The sequence below is a fragment of the Heloderma suspectum genome, chromosome 1, assembly GCF_057233095.1.
Source record: "Heloderma suspectum isolate Gila_16-S chromosome 1, 16-S_ref, whole genome shotgun sequence".
In the NCBI taxonomy this organism is placed as follows: domain Eukaryota; kingdom Metazoa; phylum Chordata; class Lepidosauria; order Squamata; family Helodermatidae; genus Heloderma; species Heloderma suspectum.
In genome coordinates, this window is record NC_139458.1 from 178,074,801 (window position 1) to 178,098,606 (window position 23,806).

General features: G+C 42.5%; 1 protein-coding gene across 4 annotated transcripts in view; it reads left to right on the top strand.

Annotated features, from left to right (window-relative positions):
- Positions 1-23,806, top strand: part of PKP4 (plakophilin 4) — a 163,746-nt gene that overhangs the window by 42,071 nt on the left and 97,869 nt on the right. For all 4 annotated transcript variants that reach the window (XM_084811199.1, XM_084811189.1, XM_084811160.1 and 1 more), the window contains exon 2: positions 2,891-3,021. Coding sequence is in view for 2 of the 4 variants with exons in the window: in XM_084811160.1 (XP_084667286.1) it covers positions 2,896-3,021 (126 nt within the window). In the remaining 2 variants the exon portion in view is untranslated. The remainder of the gene's footprint in view (positions 1-2,890; positions 3,022-23,806) is intronic.

Genomic DNA, 23,806 nt, shown 5'->3' on the forward strand with positions numbered 1-23,806 from the left:
GCGAGTGCCCCACTTTTGTCAAATCCCTTGAATTACAGCTGAAAGTCCTGACTTCACTCCCATCTGGGTGTGTTTCCTCTCAACTTCAATGTGGTGGTGTACAGAGGCCAACTGCCAAAACAGTTATCCTTGTTCCAATATTTCTGGCCCTGACTGTATATAAAACATTAAAACCACAGTAAACAATTCAACCACAATAAAACCAGAATAAAACCTAGCAGCAGTGCAGGGATGGTATTGGAAGGGAGTCAGATTGCTGGGGCATGCAAGACTGGCTCCTGCAAGCCCTGGCCAAGTCAAGTGCCTTTTCCCTGTGGAATCCCCATGATATCTCCAGGGATCTGGGAAATCCCTATATGGGCAGAGAACTGCATGCAGAGGAATCGTCTGGTTATCTCTGATCAGAGCATGGAGATAACATCAACATTCCTTTTCCCCTCCCCCCCCCAAGCCTCCAGTCCAGGAAGCGGGGCTTGGGGAGGGGAGGGGCCTGGGGAGCCAGGTTGGGCACCCCCATGAGCTAGATTAGGCCTACGAGCTAGAGGTTGCCTTCCCCATTCTAAAGTATTTAAAAATACTTCTAAAGTAGTTTAAGCGATATGGCTAGCACCTGGCTAATGATAGGGTGACTGACGAAGAACTTTGCAATGGGAGCGGGCTAGCACTAGTAGCAGAAGCTGTTGTGCAGGTCAGAGGCTGCTGAGATGCTGCTGTTGCTGTGATGTATCATATCAGAACAAAGGCTGCTTAGTACTCTCAAAGAATTCACTTCAAGGAGAAAAAGTGCTGCAATAACAGTGAGTGGGAAGTGGAGGTGGCGGAAGAAGGTTCTCATTATGCAACTACTGCTGCTTTCTATGCTATGGGATGAAACAGAGTCTGTGGGGTGGGGGTTCTGTACATACGATGCACATTCAAGTGTGCATATGCCTTTGGATATCTATCTGGGCATTCCTCACAAAAATCCTAAATACAGACTATTTGTATAGTGTGTGTGGGGGGGGGGGGAACTGCATATAAAGTGATTCTGAGCCCAGGGCACTTGAAGTGTGTTTTGTGGGTTAACCACTGAAATAAAATGAATGTTGTGCTATCATCTCTCACTGCTACTCTTAGGCATAAAAATAATGTGCTAAAACCAAGTAAAGTGTCAGTCTGGGATTTGCAAAAGAGAGCCTAGTTAGGATTTTAGATTTTCAAAATGGCTGTGTGATCACTTCAGGAATACTTAAAAGTCATTCATTATATAAAAGGGAATACCCTTTTGTGGACATGTGTTTCTAGTTATCCCTCTGTTTTGCTGTTGATATTCAAATGGGAAAAATCGCCACGGTGTCCCAAATAATGAAGCAGCAAAGATTGCAATCAAATTTAGGATCAGAAGATCCATTGAATGAATTTTTAAGAATGTTGTCCAGTAAAGTGGCAGATAAAATTTATCATTGAGAAGCATAGAGTGAACTGCTCTAGAGGAAATGACCCAAATCCTGGTTGAAACATTCACATTCTAGACAGTAGCGTCAATTCTTTTTGGAGGCCAGGTAGCAAATTCATGCAGTTGATTCTTCATGAAGTTGGTTCTTAAAGTTAGTTGTTGCCACTCAAGGCAACCTTGGAATCTTTTGCTCTTTGAAAATATTAGTTCAGAATATTACACCTGTCAAGAGACAATCAACATTTATGGATCATTAGGAACTACATTTAGGGAGCAGCCCTATGGCCACTAGGCAGCAGCTTGATGGCCACAGGATATGTCCTTTTCCAGGAACCGACCTCGGAGCCCGCATGCCGAGGTCAGTTGCCGGAGAACCGACCTCCCCCCACTTCTGCGCTGCCTCAGAGGCAGCGCGGAACAGCCCCATCCTCCACGCCAGCAAGAGGAGCGTGGAGCGGCCAAAAAGGGGCATGTCTGGGGGTGTTCCAGGGCGGGGAGGGCAGAACTGCATGTACGACCCATCCAGTGTGTTGTACAGCAGCCTCCTAACCCGCTCCGTGCTTCCGTGGCTAGACAGTTGCAATCGGCTGTCTAGCCAAAAATGCAGGGCAGGAGGAGTGCAGCGGGAACGATCCCCTCCGTGCTTCTCCTGCCCTGCTTTGGATAGGCGGTTGCCTCCGAATCTGGAGGCATCCGCCTATTTTGATAAAATTGAGCCCTTAAGCTAATAGCTTTATATAGTAGAAATGATGCAAACATACCTTGTGTCTTACGCTGGTCTTGTCCTCTCTTCACACAAGCTGTGTAACCTTAGTGGGAAAGGTATGAAAAAAGGCAGCAAAAACTAGATAGGCTTTGGAATATCTTCCATAGGAAAAGATTAGGCAAATAAAGATAGGGAATTTAGGTAAGACGTGTCTTGGGCATATGATAAAGAGAGATAGTCTCTGGAAGTCATGGAAATTGTCTTGCAGGCTCGAAGGTAACCATTTGCATGGTAATCTTTTAGTGAATAAGAAGCTCCTCCAGGCAATGAAGTGTTTTTAAAATAAGAGTTTTTTCTTCTTTCTTTTCAGGCCTGAGATGTACAGCAGAGGTATATATGGATTAGGTGTATGTGTCAGTAAAGTCTGGGGACATATTAGCTAATGTATCTTGCAAAAACATGTCTGACATAACTTGCTAATGAGAAGCTTGTCAGACAGCCTAGTCTGCTTTTAAAGAAAAGGAATAGATACTTCTGTTCTGGACCTCTTCTTCTTTGTAAGCTCCCCTTGGGCAAAATAGTATTTCTGTATTACTATTGTCAGGGAGAAGAATACGAATTTTCCTTCTACTCAAAAGATACAATGCATGCTTCAGGAATCTTAGGCTTATGGAATGTTTTAGTGGAGAGCAGGTAACAGGTCAGTTGAATGCATAAACATCAAATATCAAACTGATTATTTTTTCCAGGCAATATGCCGGCTCCTGAGCAGACCCCTTTGGAAGAAGGGCTGCAACAGAACATCCAGGAATCTTCCACAAGTCCGGGTATGGAGACTGAGGCTACTGCCACCACTATTCTAGCTTCTGTAAAAGAACAGGTATTTATTTTTTAGAAAAACATCTGTAGATATATCTATCTGAGACTTCAGGTTTGGGTGGGCCTTTTCTGTAGTGGCCCCAGAATTATGGAATGCACTCCCTAGAGAGGTCTGCCTGGTGCCTACTTTGTTGACCTTCAAGCACCAGGCAATACCTTTTATTCTTTCTATTATTATTTTTTGCTTTTGTTGTCTATGTAACCCTGAGAAGTTCAGTTATAGAGCAATACATAAATTCAAATGATGATGGTAATAATTTCCCAAGCCAAGAGATTAAATATTAAGCACTCTAGGGTGTCTTGCTACCACTTGGGGTATAATATTGCCTGATTCTCAGACTGAGCAACATTTACTTTCTTCCACTGCCTTATATCTTACTTTGAAGTATTTTATGACCACTATGGTGTACTGCAGCAGATAAAGAGTTTGACATGGGAGTTTCAGGTTCAGATCCCTACTGAGTTTTGAGGCTTCTTGAGCAACACTGGGCAAGGCTGTAAGCTTAATTAAAACTATTTCATAGGATTGTTGTAGTGATAGATAATTGTAAACTATTTTGCTAATAGTTTCTATGGAAATTATTTAATAAGAGGTTTGAGTGCTAATTGACATTTTATGGCCGAAAACAGGGAAGGAAAGATTGATTTATTTTAAGAGCAGCAGGAATATTTATAAACATAGGTATTGCTGCTATTGTGAGGTCTTATTTGGAGTATTGTTTGCATTATTGGTCTTTAATGTTTAAAAATGGAGGACCTGTTGCAAAGAATGGCACCGCCTGTTTGACTATGGTAAAATAGGACTTTTTCCTATAGAATCAAATCTGTAGACTTGGGAAAAGGTTTAAAATAACTGGGTAGAATTAATTTAATATCAATTCTAAGTTGGAATTTAGGGGGAAATATAAATCTGAAGTTAATTTCCTCGGCTTTTGGGGAACTAAAGAGCCTAACCAGTTTTAAAACAGATATTAAATTTATGACATCTGTGCCTCATTTTGCGGTCCACTGATGTTGCGAAGAGCAAGGTGCATATCCTTGCACTTTTCCGTTAGGTTGACTCCTACCTAATGAAAGTGAAATTTCATCCTGTGAGGCAAATCCCATTGCTCAAGCAAAAGGTACTTCCACTCATCCTGGGTGGAGGCAGGGGTGCAAAGTCACTCCCAACTGCAGCTGCTTGAAAACTGGTTCCAGAGGATTGGGCGACCTTTCAAGGCAGCTTTCCAGAGATTGTGGGAGGGATACAATTGGGGAGAATTGGTAAAACCCCTTCAAGTTTACATGACTTGAAATGATTTCCAGATTGAAAAAACATTTTGGACAGATCATGCTACCATCTTCTAATGGTGCACCCTGTTTCTGGAAGCTTGGAAAAGTGGGATGCACTAGATAATTAGATAATTCAAATAGTAATGCAGATCCTCCAAATGAGGTTTTCTACTCTTTTATGAAGTGTTTTGCCTGTGTTTTCACAACTTCAGAATTCAAGACCTGAAACTACAGATAAGGGAAATGGAACATTCTTTAGGACATGTGAGCTGTTTCTTACAATCTGCCAGGCCCTTGCCCTGCATTGTTGCCTGCTGTGTATTGGACCATTGCCCTTGCTGTCTGGAGAAGCTGGCATAGCGGGCAAGAGGAGAAAACCTCCCTCAGGTTGATAGATAACATGAGCCTACCATGCTTGTCTCTGGGAAAAGGCCTTTATTTGCCAGGTCAGAAGCAGTGTTGCAGTGACCCCAAAGGGGGTGAATCCAAAGGGGGGGTGCTTCTTTGAGAGGAGCCACTTTGAGGGGATGCAAGGGCCACACCTTTAACACCCTGGCCAGTTTGGTTGTTTAGAGTCTATGGTGAGGATTGGTCAACTTTTAGGGCCTGATTATGTGCCTGAGGTTGCCATGGTCTATAAGAATTCTCTCTGACCTTGTTCATATGATCACAGATGGGAAATAAGCCATGGTGGCTTATTTCCCCTCCCTGTGCATGCCAGCTGTGTGTAGGGGGGATTAGCATAATTACCCTCAGCAGCGCAGTTTGTCATGTTGTGTGAACCTGGCCAGGGGGGCTTGTTGCTGTGGGCAACAAGACACCTAGAACCTGTGGTGTGCGCAGGAAGGGGAAATAAGTTGCTGTGGCTTATTTCCCCTCTGTGATCTTGTGAACCCAGCCTCTCTCTCTCTGCAGGCTCCCTGTCCATCTGACTACTTGTGTTGGGCCCGTGGGAGAGACTGTGGATTCTGCTGGTGCACCACCCACCCTGCTACCTGATGGAGGTGGTCTCAGATATGATGCTGAAATCCCCCAGGCTGCTGGTTTTGGGGGACATCAACATTCCTACCAAGGACACCATGCCTGGGGCAGTTCAGGATTTCATGGCCTCCATGACAACCATGGGACTGTCTCAACATCAGCCTGACACATGTAGCGGGGTACACTCTAGATTTTTTTTTTCAGCCAGTCATGGGGAGGGTCATCTGAAGGTGGAGGACTTTGAATCAGTCCTTTTGACATGGTCCAGTCACCTCCTGTTGATGTTTAGACTGACAGCAGTTTTCCCCCTCGGCAAGGTTGGGAAACCTATTAAGATGGTCTGCCCCTGGAGGCTAACGGATCTGGGTGGTTTCCAGAGCACTCTAGGGAGTTTCCTGGTTGACATGGCTGGTGCTCCTGTTGAAACCCTGATTGATTTGTGGAATGCAGAAATGACCTGGGCAGTTGACTTTGCTCCTGAACGCCCTCTCCACAACAGAGCTTGTATGGCTCCATAGTATACCCTGGAGCCGAGAACAATGAAACAAACTAGGAGATGGCTTGACTTCAGATGGAGGAACTCTCCCAGTAGATGTAATCAAACATTGATGAGTACCTATGCTCAGGTATATTCAGGGGCAGGGCCAGCATTAAAAAAAACACAGTATCTCGTTGTGTCTATGAATCTTCTACATGCTGCCCAGTGGAGCTTTTCAGGGTTATCCTGGGCTTATTTCATGCTAGCCTTAAGGATGCTGTAGATCCATCAGAGGCCTGCTGTGGTATGTTTGCAAGGCACTTCCAAGATAAAGTCTCTTGTATCTGCTGGGACGTAGAATCCAGTGTTTTAGGAGGTGAATCGGATGAGGTATCCAGAGCACAGTCTTGTCCGGTTTTGTTGGATGAGTTTCAGCTGGTACAGTTTGAGAATGCTGACAAGGTGCTTGGACAAGTTCAAGCAACCACTTCTGTATTGCATCCTTGCCTCTTTTGGTTTATAAAAATTGGCAGGGAGGGAATAGCTGGCTGGTCCAGGAGGTGATTAATGCCTCCTTTGAGAGTGAATGGTCTTGGGCTGCCTAAAAGGTGGCAGTGAGACCACTCCTGAAGAAAATTCTCCCTGGGCCCAGAAGATCTTAACAACTTCATGCCAGTGGCAAATGATCCTTTCCTGGACAAAGTCCCTGAGCACATGGTTGCAAGCCAGCTCCAGATACTCCTGGATGTGACTGATTATCTGGATCCATTTCAGTCAGGGTTCAGGCTGGGTTTTGGCATTGAAACAGCCTTGTTTGCCCTGTATGATGACCTATGTCAGCAGATAGACAGGGTGAGAGTGACCCTGTTGATTCTCCTTGATCTTTTTGGCAGCTTTCAGTACCATCAACCATAGTATCCTTCTGGGGTGACTATCTGAGCTGGGAGGTTGGGATGTTACTGCATTGCAGTGGTTCCACTTATACTTGGATAGCCGGCTCCAGAAGGTAGTATTTGGGGAATATTGCTTGGCCCCATGGATGCTCCAGCATAAGGTTCCTCAGGGGTTGGTTTTGTCCCCCATGCAATTTAACATCTACAAGGAACTGTTGAGTTGAGTCATCCAGAGTTTTGGAGTGTATTGCCATCAGTATGCTGATGACATGGAGCTCTTCTTCTCTTTTTAAATTTCATCAAGTGAGGCTGTGGATGTGTTAAATCAGTGCCTGGCTGTGACAATGGACTGGATGAGGGCTAATAAACTGAAGCTCATTCCAGACAAGACTGAGATGCAGTTTGTGGGTGGTTCTTCTAACCAGATAAATGGTGTTCAGCCTGTTCTGGATCGATTGTACTCCCCCTGAAGGAGCAGGTTCGTAGCTTGGGGGTTCTCTTGGAACCATCTTAGTCACTTGAGGCTCAGGTGGCCTCAGTAGCACAGAGAGCTTTCCACCAGCTTTTGCTGGTAGCCCAGCTACACCCCTATCTGAACAGGGATAACCTGGCTTCAGTAGTCTATGCTTTGGTAACTTCCAAATTAAATTACTGCAATGCACACTACTTAAGCACCCTTGAAGATTATTTAGAAGTTGCATCTCGTGCAAAATATGACAGCCAAATTAATAACAGATCAGAAGGTCTGAGCATATAACTTATAACACCAATTCTGGGCCACTTACATTGGGTGCCTGTATGTTTCTGAGCCCAATTGAAGGTGCTGCTTTTAACCTATAAAACCTTACATGTCTCAGAACTGCAATACCTGACAGAGTGCCTCTCCCGACATGAACCTACCTGGACACTACGATTGACCTCTGAGGCCTTCCTCTGAGGGAGGTTCAGAAGGTGGCAACAAGGGAGAGGGTCTTCTCAGTGGCTCCCCCCCCCAATTATGGAATGCTCTCCCCGCCGAGGTCCACCTGGTGCCAAAATTGACCTGGCCCACACAACATGACAGCCTACCATGGCATAATTTACCCGCGAGGGCTGTCTCATCATGCTAGGAGCCCATAGGCACCATTTTTGCACGGCTTATTTTAGGGTTATTTGAGGGATGTCGAATGATCAACCTGCCACCTGGCTTTGCACAACATAGCAAGCTGGATGCTTGTGGGAGTTCGGCACGATGCCACGGTCCCTGCAGGTAAATTAAACCACAGTGAGTTGTCGTGACATGCAGACTAGGTCATTATTATTGATCCAACACCAGGTTAAGACTGTCCTCTACTCCCAGGCATTTGATGGCATAAGATGGGGCATTTATATCAATTGTTTTTATCAGGTTCAGTATCTTACTGTAACTGTTTTTTGCTGTTTAACATACAAAATGTAAAAACAACTTAAAGATTTTATATTATATTTTTATCATCTTGTATTTATGGCTTGTAATTTTTGTGAGTTGTCCAGAGAGCTTCCGGCATTGGATGGTATAGAAATGAAAATAATAATAATAACAACAACTTCACCAAAAACAGATATAATGATATGGGCATTACCTCTTCAGCAAGTTTTGCTATGGACTACTGATGTGAAATGCTCCCTTAATTAATTTCCTTCCTCATCCTGACTCCCCCACCCATGCAATAAGATGTTAACCTTACTTGCTATATACATCATTCCATGTTTGATCATTAACTTGTTAGTCCTCTCAAAGAAACATAATTCCTCTAGCTGTCTATAACTTAGGGGGTTAACTATTTCTATTGCTCTGCTATGTTTTGGAAAATTCTTAACAATTGTCGAGATGCTTTGTATCCAGAAGATAGGTCTAGAGCAGGGTGGGCAACTTCAAGTGGGGGGCAATTTCCAGCTCCTGGAGCCCACTGGGGGCCACACGTCCGCTGCTGCTCTGCTGAAATTTGGTGTGGCGGCAGCAAAATATCGGCAGCTCACTGACAAAATTCGGTGGCAAAACACTACGGCAACTCAAAAGAGCTGTATCCATCTTTTTTTGCTGTTGCCAAATTTCAGCAACACAGGGGCGAAGGGGGCCACATGTCGTCTGTGGGCTTTTTGTTGACATTTTTCTTGTTTTGCCCGCCCCTGTCTAGAGTTACTGCTAGTAAAGTAGTGTCTATGGGTAATGAAGTCTAGCATAGCTGTTGCAGTATTGTAAAAGATGGAACCTTGGTTATTGGGTGGTATATAAATATTGTAAATAAGGTTGCTCTCCATTCTTCAGAATCTGGTGAGTGCTTCTAAAATTGTCTTTCAAAAATGACTAACAATGCCATTTTGATCCAGCTAAGATGTAGACGTCAATAAGGAGTAAGTCAGACTCTGAACCTGCAGGTTTATTTGCAGACATACATCTACACTTAAAGAGAAACAACATAGGAATCGAAGACTCTTTGTCTACAGCAAAAACCAAGCTAGTAGATCTTTCTGGATATTACACTTTTTAGGTGTAGTCGCAAAGACACATTCAATATGGTGTAGAGTGGCTCTGCTTCTGGAAGTCTCATTTTCTGAAAAGATATTAAACCTTTCTGAGCTAGAATTAATAGTTCTAGGGATGTGTAGTTGAGCAAGTATATTATTGTAATCTACTTTCTCAGTCTTTGTTCACTGTGTGTGGATGTTCATGAGCTCCTCCCAAAAAATAAAATTAAACATTACTTAGCATTATGGCAACTAAATTATCTGAAGTTCACTGGTAACACTGCTAGTTATTAATGTAACAAAACTGTACTACTCTGGAGTTGTAATTATTTCCTTTAGAGATTGATTTCATCCTTACAAATGTCCACTCAGCTGTCTTGCTAACCAACAGTCATACCATTCACAAAGAAATGAGCGTGTTGGTGTTGCATGATGATGTCAGTACAAAGCTTGTTGAAACTGTCATGAGATGCTTTTAGGAACCAAAGGGAAAGCAAAGGATATACAGAAGACTGCAGATCAGTTTGGAAGGAGAGACTTGGGCAGAGAAGTCACAAGGATACAATACCTACTTTAACCTGCTTTTACAAAGAAGTCAAGCTGTTGATACGTTTAGCACCACTGACAAGGATGAAGAAAAATCGAATGTCAGAGTGACAACAGAACACACCAGTGAACGACAGCCTGGTGTCAGCAGAACTTGATTGTGCGAGGATCCTTTAGCTTAGATTCTCACGTGTAATATGGAGAGAACTTACGTTAGCCTGATTTTTTATCCTTCTGGGACAAACCTACATTGGATTTCTCTGCCTCAAAGGTATTGGAGCACATAATATTTCCAAGTGCTTACAAATTAGCTGACAATTGATTCCCAGCTGTCAGAAGTGATATATAGGGGAGAATTATGACCAATCTAGTTTGTTTCTCTGCTAAAGTAGTTCAGTACATAGGAATGCAAAAATATCTGCAGGGTTTTTTACCTGGATGAATAGGACATTGTCCTAAGAAGACTTGAGCTAATGTGCAGTAGAAAAAACTGCAATTAGATGGACATGCAGTTGGCTGCAAAAATGCATACAGAAGTTGATATTACTTGTCAAACTTGTTCCCCCTTTTCCTCTTAAATGCTTAATGTGGCTTACATATAGCTTCCAAGATTTCTCATCTGTGCAGTAAATCTTAGAACTTTTACTGATACTAAGGATGAAAAGTACATAGCTCAAAACACACATGATTGTTTAGTAATTCATCGTAATACTTGGAAGTTTTGGTGTTTGCATGCCACGGTAACTAATCCTGTTACGTTGAAATTGCATGGCTCAACATGCCTTTTTATTCATGGCAGTGCTTCATGCAAGTCTAGTGATGACCAGCACCTTCTCTTCTTCCCCCTGCCCCACAAGAAGGCAGAACAATCTTTGTGTCCATTCCCCCCCATTTGGGGGGATATGTATATATTCATGACAAGTCCAGTATTCCTGGTTTTCACTAAACCAATGCACTATAACTGTTATCTGTATAGAAATTGCATCTTGAAACTGGTCCCATAATTACAGTTCAATAGAAACAAGCTCTTTGTAAATGGATTTTATCTTAAAGAAAGGTGTTTTTATATGGAATGTATGTTTTAGCATGTTTACAAATTTATTTTAAAATTAAAAATACTTTAAAAGAAGGAAGCTCTACCACTGCATATTGCTGAAGTCTAAGTACCATCGATACGACTTTCCAGTAGGGAACTTGAAGCTGCAGCCTAGAATAGACTTTGTTCCCAAAGGTCATGTCCTTGTGCTGGGGGTCCTTCCTTGACAAGCAAAATATTGCTGTTAACTGGTTTCCTACAAGCTCTGGTTACCCCACTTAGTCATTTTCAGCCCAATCATATTCATGTTTACTCAAGTGGTCCATTGCACTCAATGGGCTTTATTCCCAAGAAAAAGTGCATTGGACTGCAGCCGTAAAGAGTGTTGGGTGGTGGTGGCATAGGATGTTTGGTTTCTGGGCTCCAAGGTCACAAACAGGGCTCTGACGTTGGAGCCTAGAAACCGTGCTCCCCAGTCCTCCTCAGTGCAGTTATGGCTACATTTCTGGCTTGGAAACACAGTACAGAGATGGGGGGGAAGGGGTGGCCCCAGGGAGGGGAGAAGACTGGGGCAGCTGCCTTACACAGCTTCCTATGCTTGCCCCAGCCCCCTTCCCTCCTGCTTGGAAGTGCTGCGGCTCCAGACACCCTGCATTGGATATTTGGCAGCCTCCAACTTCAGAGGCTGCCAACTATCTCCATAGGATTGCGCCCTAAATCTTAAAATAATTGCTTTTCATGAGCCCATTGATAGGAACCTGTTGGTTCACAAAAAAGCAATGTAATTGCTTTAACAAGAGTAAATTATGGAGTAGCAAAAGTTAATTATTAGGGGTTGATCCCAACTGTGTCTGTCCTCCAAACTCAGCAGAATGGATTCCCTGCAGCAGCACCACCCATCTGCTCCACAGGGAGCATATTTGGGGGCAGTACAGAGGGAGGGGGCTACAATGGGAAGGAGGTGAAAGGAAGGTTCTATTGTGGGAGTGGAATTCTGCTCATGCAATGTTGGATGGAAGTCTAGATAACTAAAACTGATGATTGCTTGGCTAATATCTCGTGGAAACAGTTATTTGGAAGAATTTTGAAACTACGGAGTTCAAACCAGGGATGCAAAACTACTTTCAGCCCAAGGGCTGAATTCTATTTTGGAGAAGCTGTTGGGCCACATTCCAGTGGTGGGCGGGGCACAAGGCAAAAGGGGTGGGATCAAAGCCAGCTTACACTTTAAACCTTTCCTTAGTAAAGAATATCAACTTGAATAAATGTTAACCAAATAACTGGGAAGCTTAGCTATTATTCTCTGTTATGATGCAAGTTTCAAAATAGTAGCCAGTCATCCCAAAATATGTACCTGAGAGCACATGAGTAAGTTAAAAGATAAATGAGGAACTTTGTCTCTTCCTTGGAAGGGAAAGAATCAAGGGCATTAAGAAATCACATGCAGTTCTTGAATATTCAGTCTTATGTTGATATTGCTATGTCAGTGTTGGTAATTAAACACCCTTCCTGTATGGCAGAGAGCCCAGAGTTGAATGTTTTCCAATACAATTATGTACTTTTATTCAGTTCAAACTGAGGCTTTAGTGTTGTTTGCTCTTGCCTCTTGAACTGCCTTCTATTTCACTTAACTCTTATTTACGGAGCTTCTACTTGCAAAATAATTAAGGCTGCCACACCTTAGCCATTTAAACAACTTTAAAGGTGTTCATGTAAGTAATTATTCTATTAAGTACAGCTTGTCTTCATCAGGGTGGTAAAGCAGGAGAAATGGAGGCACAAAATGAAATTGGAAATAATTCTAAAATAAGGATTGATATTATTGCAGGGAGAATCAGCATAGGTCTGTGAAATCTTCCTTCCTCTTGCCACACCAAATGTCTAGCCATTGTCTAAATTCATAGTGAAGTATGAGAGAGGTGTTTAAATCAAGCACTTTCCCCCCTTTAATGTGAATGTAAGATATGAAGACATTTGTTTTTCCTTCATCAGCTCAACTTGGCAACTCTTCTGGAATTATTCTGTAGTTATTCTGGTGAATGTTGACAAAGTCCTCAGGCATGTTAAAGACTAACATATTTGTTATGGCATGAGTTGTCATAAAGCAATTATCCATGGTTTTTGTTTGTTTGTTTTGTTTTTTATTTATTACCTGTTCATAAGATGTATGAAGTGAATGGCAAAGGAAAATTTATACAGTGCGTACACACACACACACACACACACACACACCAGGACTCATTCATGATAGACATGGATAAAGTTGCAACAGTAGTGGCTTTGTATTTAATTTAGTATATTCTAATATGAAAAACTTCCACCTCCTATGAACAGGAAAGTTGGTATATCTCCAATAATGACTTTTAGGATTATAATTTTGGAGTTTCTGTAAATATACAGCTATGCTGCTGAGAATGAAATTATAGATCTGTGGGGTGGCTGCTTCCATGCCTATGTAAATACTACTGTATCAGCAAATGAGCTGCTGAATTAGCAAGCCGAAATGAATGAGGTTAGGGCTTTGTGCTACTGCTTTATCATAAAGGAAAAGCTTTGCTTTTTACCTTTTTTTATAAGAGCTTATTCTGAGTGTAGCCCTCCTCCCATTTTCCCAAGGATTTTTTTTTCACTGTAGTGAAATTCTAGCCACCTCATATACACTGGTTTTTTTAAAACTGTGTTTTGTGAAGAAGAAACACATTGTGTACTAAGGTGCTAGCTCAGCATCTTCGTAAACAACAGTGTTTGTTCGTTTATTATATTTATATCTTGCCTTTTTTCCTCTTGCAAGGAACTTAAGGCAGTTTACATGGTTGTCCTCCTCTCTATTTTTATCCTCACAACAATTCTGAGATACGTTAGAGTAGACCCACTGAAATCAGTGGTACTTCAGTTAGTCATGACTAACCAAAGTCCCACTGATTTCAGTAGGTCTGTTGAATATGGCTAAATCTGGATCCATTCCATAGATATTTTCCCCGATCTTTAATTCATCTTTATTAGATTGCTGTTAATAACAAACAAACAATTGCTTATTATTAAATACTCCTCTTGGTATTGAATGACAGATTCCTATTCAAGACTGGAAGAGGGAGTCTGAGGGCTGTGATCTCAAAACAATGGTTTGAAGAGTAGAGACATCAACTCCTGCACCAGACCTATATGCATAATCATTCTTCCTAATGTATCACATACAACAGCCTTGTAAATAAGCCCACAAAAGTTACTAGCTTGTTAAACATTTTTTTTTAAAAACTCCAGATGCCCTCTAGTAGCCCACTGCATTTCTTTGCAATACACAGAGGATGGGGCTTCCCTCTTCTTGGAGCTGGCTTGATTTCTATGTTGGGTACAGAGGAGAAATCTTGTCTCTTCTCAGCCTGTTCACTCACCTATATGCCATCCTCATCTGTAACTTACCGGGTGAATGCTTAAATACAAATATAGCCAACCCATCCTTCATTAAAAAGGGTTTTTTTAAACAACAGAACTCAACTTTGTAAAGACTACACTAGAATTTTAAACACTAGAATTTTAAATTTGCCTTTGTTAAGTCTTGCTATAATTAACCAAAAGCAGGACTTGTTATTGCTGGAGTTCTCAGTATAAACGTTGATACTGTTCTGAATGAAAACCATCCTGGACTCTCTCCAGGCATTTGCATGAGGACTGCCTTCATATGCAAACTGGCCCTGTTTTGATGTTTGTCAGGAGCAGGGAACCTCAAGACATGTTGTGTTGCTTATCTGCTTTGCTCATTTGAAAGCACTGTTCTGTCCAGGGAGGGCTGAAATAGAATTCCCTTATATTTTCTATGCAAGATATGCCAATATGGAATGCCTCCTGCCTTGGGACAGTATTGTGGCAATATGTGTGTATGCTGTCTATTAACAACTGCAGCTGGAAGAAAAGTGTGATATTGAACACATTTGGTTATTTAATCATTGTTTTAGTTAACAGCTCTGAAACAAATTATTACTGATTACTTGCAAGGTCTGCATTCTTGCTGGTATCATGTTCCACCCTTTCCATTCCTTATAGTGTTCTGACAATTTATAAAACAAAAGAACTGATACAAGTGAAGTGATTATATTTTTAGACAATGGCACAAGAGCTGCCACTTAAATAATAGTCTCCTGAAATATTCATCTATATCAAAGTACAGAAAATAAATACTCTGAATTTTTTTTTGTTTTTTTAATATTTCAATAAGGTAATATTTCTGCCGGGGAGAGAAGAGAGAGTCCACCCACCCAAACCCAAAAAAGATCTCCAAGTGACCTCAGCAGTGGTGACTGGAGCCAAAGTGGCTCCTGCTTGAAAAATAGTGGAGATCACTGTGGTATTAGAAGAAATGTGTGAGCAGAGGCACTTTCCACTTACAAAAGCATGTGTGTTGGTGCTTGTACATCTGAAAACCAAACCAGTGATGGCTAATGTGTGCCTCAAAGATGTGGAAGATTAAGAGAAAACTGGCAACTAATGCTTTCTATCAACTATGATAATTATTGGTATGCTAGTGAGGTCACATCAGTGTAGCAGTGTGGAGTGAGCTCATAATTGTAATGCCACAGAAGAGGCTGACTGAAATGATAGGAGCTGGCCTGTATACCACTGTGTGGGTAGTAGAGTGACGTGCCAAGCTTATCACATGCTGTGTTTCAGCGCAATTTGAAAGGATGTGACTTGCAGCATAAGGAGTTTTGGATTTGGCATGGACAAAATGCATCCAAAGCAGTTGTATACAAGGAAGAACTATGCACAAGACACTTTAAAACATTCATCTCCAACTCCTGTTTATATTCCTCCCTATATGTTAAGCTGTACTTTAATGGCTACATACTGTGTGGAGGCAATTGATATAGGACAGCCTCTCCCAACAGACATGTTGACTGAGGATAATGGGAGTTGTAGTCCAACACACCTGGAGGCTATCAGGTTGGGGAAGGTGAATAAAAGATTTATAGTAAGTACTGTTGCACGAAGGCTTGTAGTGATAGAATGAGAAAAAGTAATCAAGTAGCATAATGCCAGAACCTCTCAAACTCATACTTACAGAGTTGCCTTTTCCCCTTGGGAAGAACCAAATAATGTAATAGCAAAGAGATTATAAAGATAATTTTGAATATAGTTTTGAATAAGCTTCAGCACATTGTCAAGACTCTTCCTTCTGTACCTTATTAAAATTATGTTTCCCCAGTCCTTTTATTTTAGGGTTGGTTTGTTTTTTTCAAACTGTCCTTGGAATGCTTGAACCTTTAAATGAGCTGAGCTTAGTATGACCTATTCTCATCTTATTGGAATTCGTAATTACTTTACCTGGTTGAAGTTTGGATTTGTGCATCAGATAGCCAAGATTGTCATCAGTATCAGTAGGCTGATTATGAAGTTTCCTCCAAAACATCAAAATAACTAGAATTGCAGCCTGATAGAACAGGGAAGAAAGAACTCCGAAGAAATAATGAATTACCAAAGAACACTGCTAAGCCTTCCCAGAAACACTAATCTTCCAACCACAGAAATGGTGGCCAGTCCATGTTTCAGTACAACTCTGCCTCTCTACTTAAGATTTAATTACTTTCATTGCAAGGAGGTGGCAAATAGTACTTTATATTAGGAAAACTCTATAACGTATAGTGGGCATTTCATTCTCTGCTTTAAATATATAGTAGGGAGATGATAGACTGGGTGTTCACTCTGAAAGCTTATCAACAGAATATAATAGCTGTGTTAAGAGGATTAATGTTATGAGGATGAGCCACAGACAACCTCAGGGTCTCATGCTCCCCTTCCTCTTCCTGGTGCAGCCACAAGAAGGAGATCAGAACCTTCCACTTTCATTTTTGCTTATTTTCAGGTTAACATTGTGACCAAACCCTAAACTGTGGTTAATCTTGCTCATGGTTTGTTGAAACAAGCCAGCTTCCTAAACTACAGTTTGAATAAACCATAGTTAAGATTAACTACGGTTTGTTCTGTTTCAGATGTCACAACAAGCTACGGTTAATTTAAAATGGAGGCAAAAGCTTCTGAATTCTTTGCAGCTGTGCTGGAGGAGATGGGGGAAGCACATGAGCCCAAGGATCACTGTAGCTTCTTCATGGTCTGTGTGCATCACACATACGGGCTCTGTGCCTGCACGGAGCCTTGATTCAGGAAACATCTAAAGCTGAGAAAGTTTTGGTAGGAATCCTCCCCCACCGTCCTATTGTGCATGTCCAGGCAGGTTCCTGCTTATTCCCTCAGTTCTTCTTCGATTACAAATTGTGCCTCGTCAGGAGCTTCATCCATTACAGGACTGTGTTTGTAGTATTTTGCTTTTTGTTCTGCCTCTAGAGTGAACACACTGATAGCCTTAGTGAGTCAAATTCTTCGCTTCAGCACTGTCACCACTTTTACCATTCAAAGGCTATTAGGATTGGTGGCGGCCACCACTGCAGTGGTACCGTTTGCCCGCCTTCAGATGAGGAGCCTTCAGTTGTGATTCACCAGGGTGTTCGATCCCACAGATGATGCACAGCATACTCAGTTGCGACTCCCTGGAAAGATAAGAGAGTCTCTCTGATGGTGGATATCGCTATACTACCTTCTTCCTGGACTGCCTTTCCACCATCCATCACCCTCGAGATTGCTCACAGCAGACACATCCCTGTGGGGATGGGGAGCACATTGCAGGGCCCTCAAGGTGCAAGGCCTCTGGGTGGAATTGGAGAAGAGCAAGCATATAAACTTCCTCAAGTTCCTTGTGATACAGAAAGTGCTGAGGGCTTTCAAGCTGAATGTCTGGGGCAGGATTGTACAAGTGGCGTCTGACAACACCACCATGGTTTACTACTTGAACAAACAAGGGGGGACAAAATCAATCCCATTGGTGAAGTTTACTCTCGAGATATTCGAGTTGTGCATTGTGAGGGGGGCCTCCTTGATAGCTGTTGTAGGATCTGACAACATTCTGGCAGATCACCTGAGTCGGTCATTTCAGGTTTTGCACGAGTGGCAGCTCCATCCTGAAGTCGTACAGAGTCTGTTCAGTCGGTGTGGCATGCCTTTAATATACTTGTTTGCAAAGGAGGGGAACACGGTATGCAAAAATTATTCCAGCAGAGGTGGCATAGGTCTAGCCTCACTGGGGACGCTTTCCTCCTGATTTGGAACCAATGGTTTTATTTCCTTTTCCCACCATTTCCACTGCTGACTCTGGTGTTGTCAAAGATAGTGGACAACAACACGGATTGCATAATCATCACCCCATGGTGGCCAAGGCAGGGGTGGTTTCTCCCCTTACTCCATCAGGCGCTGAACCAGTATCTTCGGCTCCCAATGAGATCCTGTACCAGCAGGTGAGTTAGATCCAATATCCTGATCTCCTCATGCTGCACTTGACAGCATGGAGGTTCTGAAGCCACTAGACATGTCACAGTTTTTGGAACCACTTCAAGAAATCTTGCAGGTGACCAGGAAGCCAGTGACTAGATGTTCTTACACCCTTAAATAGGCAAAGTTTTCTACTTTTGCGGGCACAAATAGGGTAGATCCAGTTAACTGTTGAATTAATCTCGTTTTACAGGTTTTGTTGTCTTTGTTCAAAAAAGGACTTAAATTCTCATCTATAAAAGTTTATCTGGCACCAATTTGAGCAGTGCATGCCTTGGTAGGGAGGTTTACTGTTTTTTCACACCCTTATACCCAGCAATTGCTTTGTGCAGTAAAAAACTTCGGCCTCCTGTTAAAACACCGCTCCTGAGCTGGAGCTTATCAGTAGTCCTTCAGGCACTGACAGTTAAGCCTTTTGAACCTCTAGCAACAATTGACTTTTGCCTATTATCGTGGAAAGTGGCCATCTTAGTATAACATCTGCCCATCGGGCTAATGAGTTAGCAGCCCTTAGAGCTGACGATTCCTGCCTGGTCTTCCACAAGGATAAAGTTGTACTTTGACCAGATTTGCAGCTTTTACTGAAAGTAATTTCTGTGTTCATGTTAACCAGGACATCGTCTTACCTGCTTTATTTCCATCCCCAACATCAGAACTGGGGTCCAAGTTGCATACATTGGATGTTAGAATGGCACTGGCTTTCTGTAAGTCTAGAACTGAAGTTTTTCAACAGTCTCCCAGACTTTTTGTGTGTTATGGAAGACAGAAAAAGGGTCTGCCACTGTCATCCCAATGACTGGCCTCATGGGTGGTTCAGACAATCACCCTTGCCTATCAGCTAGCAAACCTGAATTTGGGTAAGGTGACAGCACATTCACTTGTAGCCATGGTGGCATCAGTGGCATTTGAGAGGGAAGTCTCCATTCTGGAGTTATGCCATGCTGTGACGTGGATGACACCATCAACTTTTACATGGCATTATTGCCTGGACGTGTGATCTAGAGCGTACTGTTCCTTTGGTTGAACTGTCCTTTTTTCAGTGTTACATTGGGACACTTACTCACCTCTGGTAAATGAGCTTGCTACACGCCCATATGTGTGAAGCACAGAGACCACAAAGGAGGAGGACAGATTGGTTACCCGTAACTGTGATTCTTTGAGTGGTCGTCTGTGCATTCACACAACCTGCCTGCTGTACCCTCTTTGGTGTTGATATGATTGTTTTGTCTGATATGAACGAGTATTTCCTGTAGTACCTTCAGTTCCAAGACCACACTTGGGTCTCATTGAACTGAGATAATAGGTGGGAACCCACCTGGACATGCACAATGGGATGGTGGGGGAGGGTGCCCACCAAAACTTTCTCAGCTTTAGACATTTCCCGAGTTGAGGCTCCATGCAGGCGCAGAGCCCATATGTGTGAATGCAAAGATGACCACTTAAAGAACCACAGTTACAGGTAAGCAACCTGTCCATATCCTTGTAATACTAAACCATGATTTAGTGCTATGGAGAATGCAGCGCAGACCAGTATATTTTGGCTTACTAAGCAGAGATATGCACTAGTCTTTCCCTGGTGGATGCATACGCCATTCATACGTGTCACAGTTAAACCAGAATATCTCTAACCATAGTCCTCCCATTTTCATCCAAACCCGGAAACTTTGAATACCAGCTTCAGAGCAAGCCATCTTGAATCAACTTCAAATCATGGTTTATGATCCTGACTTCTTCCAACACTGGTAATTATAGTTCCCCAGATTGGGTAACATGTTACACTACAGTTAATTAGTGACTTCCTGGTTAGATGTGCTCCATGAAGAGTCTGCATGCGTGACGAAAAGACTCATGTATGTATCAGCTTAATAAGTCAAGGCAGGACTGTCTGAACATGACCAATGAATAATTGAACTGTATCACATTCTAGAAAGCAGAAGGGGAGTATTGTTTCTTTGTTTAGAAATTATACAACCTTGACCTTCCAACATTTCTCCCATTGAATTGTAGCAAGTAATATTTCTCTTGCTAGATTGTTGTAATTGTACTTAAGCGGAAAGGCTTTTAAAATCCATTGTTATTTCATGTACATGTATCCTTCTAATTATTCCTAGGGTTCTGATTAGTTAGGAATGTTCTAGTAGAAGGTGGTCTTCCATTCTCCTTTCACATCCATGTGATTTAATAGTTATGCTCTTTTACAGAATTTTGCTTTGATCACTTCCACTTTGAATAATATGCAACTATCCATTGCCCCTTGTAGCAACTTTTTGAACAGATTCTGGATTGAAATTACATCTGTGCCGACCAGTTTAAAATAGTATGTATCATTAGAATCATTACTAAACATGCTTGCATTTTTCATGTTGTTGTTCAGTCGTTTAGTCGTGTCCGACTCTTCGTGACCCCTTGGACCATAGCACGCCAGGCCTTCCTGTCCTGTGCTCTCTCCCGGAGCGTGCTCAAGTCCATATTCATTGCATTGGTGATGCTATCTAGCCATCTCATCCTCTGCTGTCCCCTTCTCCTTTTGCCTTCAGTCTTTCCCAGCATCAGGGTCTTTTCCAGAGAGTTTTCTCTTCGCATTAGGTGGCCAAAATATTTGAGCGTCAGCTTCAGTATCTGTCCTACCAATGAGCAATCAGGGTTGATTTCCTTTAGGATGGACTCATTTGACCTCCTTGCAGTCCAGGGGACTCGTAAGAGTCTTCTCCAGCACCACAGTTCGAAAGCATCCATTCTTCGGCGCTCAGCCTTCCTTATAGTCCAGCTCTCACAGCCATACGTTACTACTGGGAAAACCATAGCTTTGATTAGACAGACCTTTGTCGGCAAGGTGATGTCTCTGCTTCTGACTATGCTGTCTAGGTTGGCCATAGCTTTCCTCCCAAGGAGCAAGCGTCTTTTAATTTCATGGCTACAGTCACCGTCTGTGGTGATCTCGGAGCCCAAGAAAATAAAATCTGTCACTGCTTCCATTTCTTCCCCTTCGATATGCCAGGAAGTGATGGGGCCAGATGCCATGATCTTCATTTTTTTAATGTTGAGTTTCAAACCAGCTTTTGCACTCTCCTCTTCCACCCTCAACAAGAGGCTCTTTAGATCCTCTTCGCTTTCTGCCATTAGGGTGGTATCATCTGCATATCTGAGGTTGTTGATAATTCACCCAGCAATCTTAATTCCGACCTGTGATTCATCCAACCCGGCGTTTCTCATTATGTACTCTGCATATAAGTTAAATAAGCAGGGCGACAATATGCAGCCTTGTCGTACTCCTTTCCCAATTTTGAACCACTCGGTTGTTCCATGTCTGGTTCTTACTGTTGCTTCTTGACCCTTGTACAGGTTTCTCAGGAGACAGGTACCCCCATCTCTTTCAGAATTTGCCAGAGTTTGTTGTGATCCACACAATCAAAGGCTGTAGCGTAGTCAGTGAAGCAGAAATAGACGTTCTTCTGGAATTCTCTTGCTTTCTCCATGATCCAGCGAAAGTTGGCGATTTGATCTCTAGTTCCTCTGCCTCTTCGAAACCCAGCTTGTACTTCCAGTAGTTCTCGGTTCGCATACTGCTGAAGCCTAGCTTGTAGGATTTTGAGCATCACCTTGCTGGCAGGTGAAATGAGCGCAGTTGTACGGTAGTTTGAACACTCTTTGGCATTGCCCCTCTTTGGAACTGGAATGTAAACTGACCTTTTCCAGTCTTGTGAGTGTTCCAAATGTGTTGGCATATTGAGTGCAGCACTTTAACAGCATCATCTTTTAGGATTTCAAATAGCTCAGCTGGAATACTGTCATCTCCGCTAGCTTGTTGTTAGTAATGCTTCCTAAGGCCCACTTGACTTCACTCTCGAGGATGTCCGGCTCAAGTTCAGTGACCGCGCTATCAAGGCTATCAGGGACATTAATATCTTTCCTGTATAATTCTTCTGTGCATTCTTTCCACCTCTTCTTAATCTCATCTGCTTCTGTTAGGTCCCTGCCTTCTTTGTCCTTTATCATGCCCGTCTTTGCACAAAACATTCCCTTGATATCTCCAATTTTCTTGAAGAGATCTCTAGTCTTTCCCATTCTGTTGTTTTCCTCGATTTCTTTGCATTGTTCATTTAAAAAGGCCTTCTTGTCTCTCCTTACTATTCTCTGGAACTCTGCATTCAGTTGGATATATCTTCCCCTTTCTCCCTTGCTTTTCGCGTCCCTTCTTTCCTCAGCTACTTGTAAAGCCTCCTCAGACAGCCACTTTGCTTTCTTGCATTTCTTTTTCTTTGGGATGGATTTAGTTGCTGCCTCTTGAACAGTATTAAGGACCTCCGTCCGTAGTTCCTCAGGCACTCTATCAGGTCTAATCCCTGAAATCTATTCCTCACCTCCACTGTATATTCATAAGGGATATGAATGAATATTCATATTCATAAGGTATATTCAGGTCATACCTGAATGGTTTAGTGGTTTTCCCTACGTTCTTCAGTTTAAGCCGAAATTGTGCAAGAAGCAGCTCATGATCTGAGCCACAGTCAGCTCCAGGTCTTGTTTTTACTGACTGTATAGAGCTTCTCCATCTTTGGCTGCAAAGGACATAATCAATCTGATTTTGATATTGACCATCTGGTGATGTCCATATGTAGAGTTGCCTCTTGTGCTGTTGGAAAAGAGTGTTTGCTATGATCAGCGTGTTCTCTTGGCAAAACTCGATTAGCCTTTGTCCTGCTTCATTTTGTACACCAAGGCCGTGCTTGCCTTTTATCCCGGTGATTTCTTGACTTCCTCCTTTAGCATTCCCATCCCCTATGATGAAGAGGACATCTTTTTTTGGTGTTAGTTCTAGAAGGTTTTGTAGGTCTTCATAGAACCGATCAACCTCAGCTTCTTCAGCCTCAGTGGTTGGGGCATAGACTTGAATTACTGTGATGTTGAATGGTTTGCCTTGGATTCGTACTGAGATCATTCTATTGTTTTTGAGATTGTACCCCAGTACTGCTTTTCCCACCCTTTTGTTGACTATGAGTGCTACTCCATTTCTTCTAAGGGATTCTTGCCCACAGTAGTAGATATGATGGTCACCTGAATTAAATTCGCCCATGCTTGTCCATTTTAGTTCGCTGATTCCCAAGATGTCGATGTTCAATCTTGCCATCTCATGTTTGACCACCTCCAGCTTACCTTGATTCATTGATCTTACATTCCAGGTTCCTAAACAATATTGTTCTTTACAGCATCAGATTTTCTTTTCACCACCAGACACATCCACAGCTGAGTGTCCTTTTGGCTTTGGCCCAGCCGCTTCACTCTTTCTGGCACTACTTGGAAATACCCTCTGCCCTTCCCCGGTAGTATATTGGACACCTTCCGACCTGAGGGGCTCATCTTCCGGCGTCACATCTTTTAGCCTTGTGATACGTTCCATGGGGTTTTCTTGGCAAGAATACTGGAGTGGGTTGCCATTTCCTTCTCCAGTGGACCACATTTTGTCAGAACTCTCTGCCATGACCTGTCCGTCTTGGGTGGCCCTGCACGGCATAGCTTATGGCTTCACTGAGTTACGCAAGCCCCTTCGCCACAACAAGGCAGTGATCCATGAAGGGGGCATTTTTCATGCATGTTATATTTTTTGTGTTTTGCCCTCACAGCCAACTCTGTGACAATGTATTCCCATTTTAAAGATGAGAAATTAAGACAGCTGATAGAATCTCTTTATTCATTTGCACAGGCTAATGGAGGTCAATCT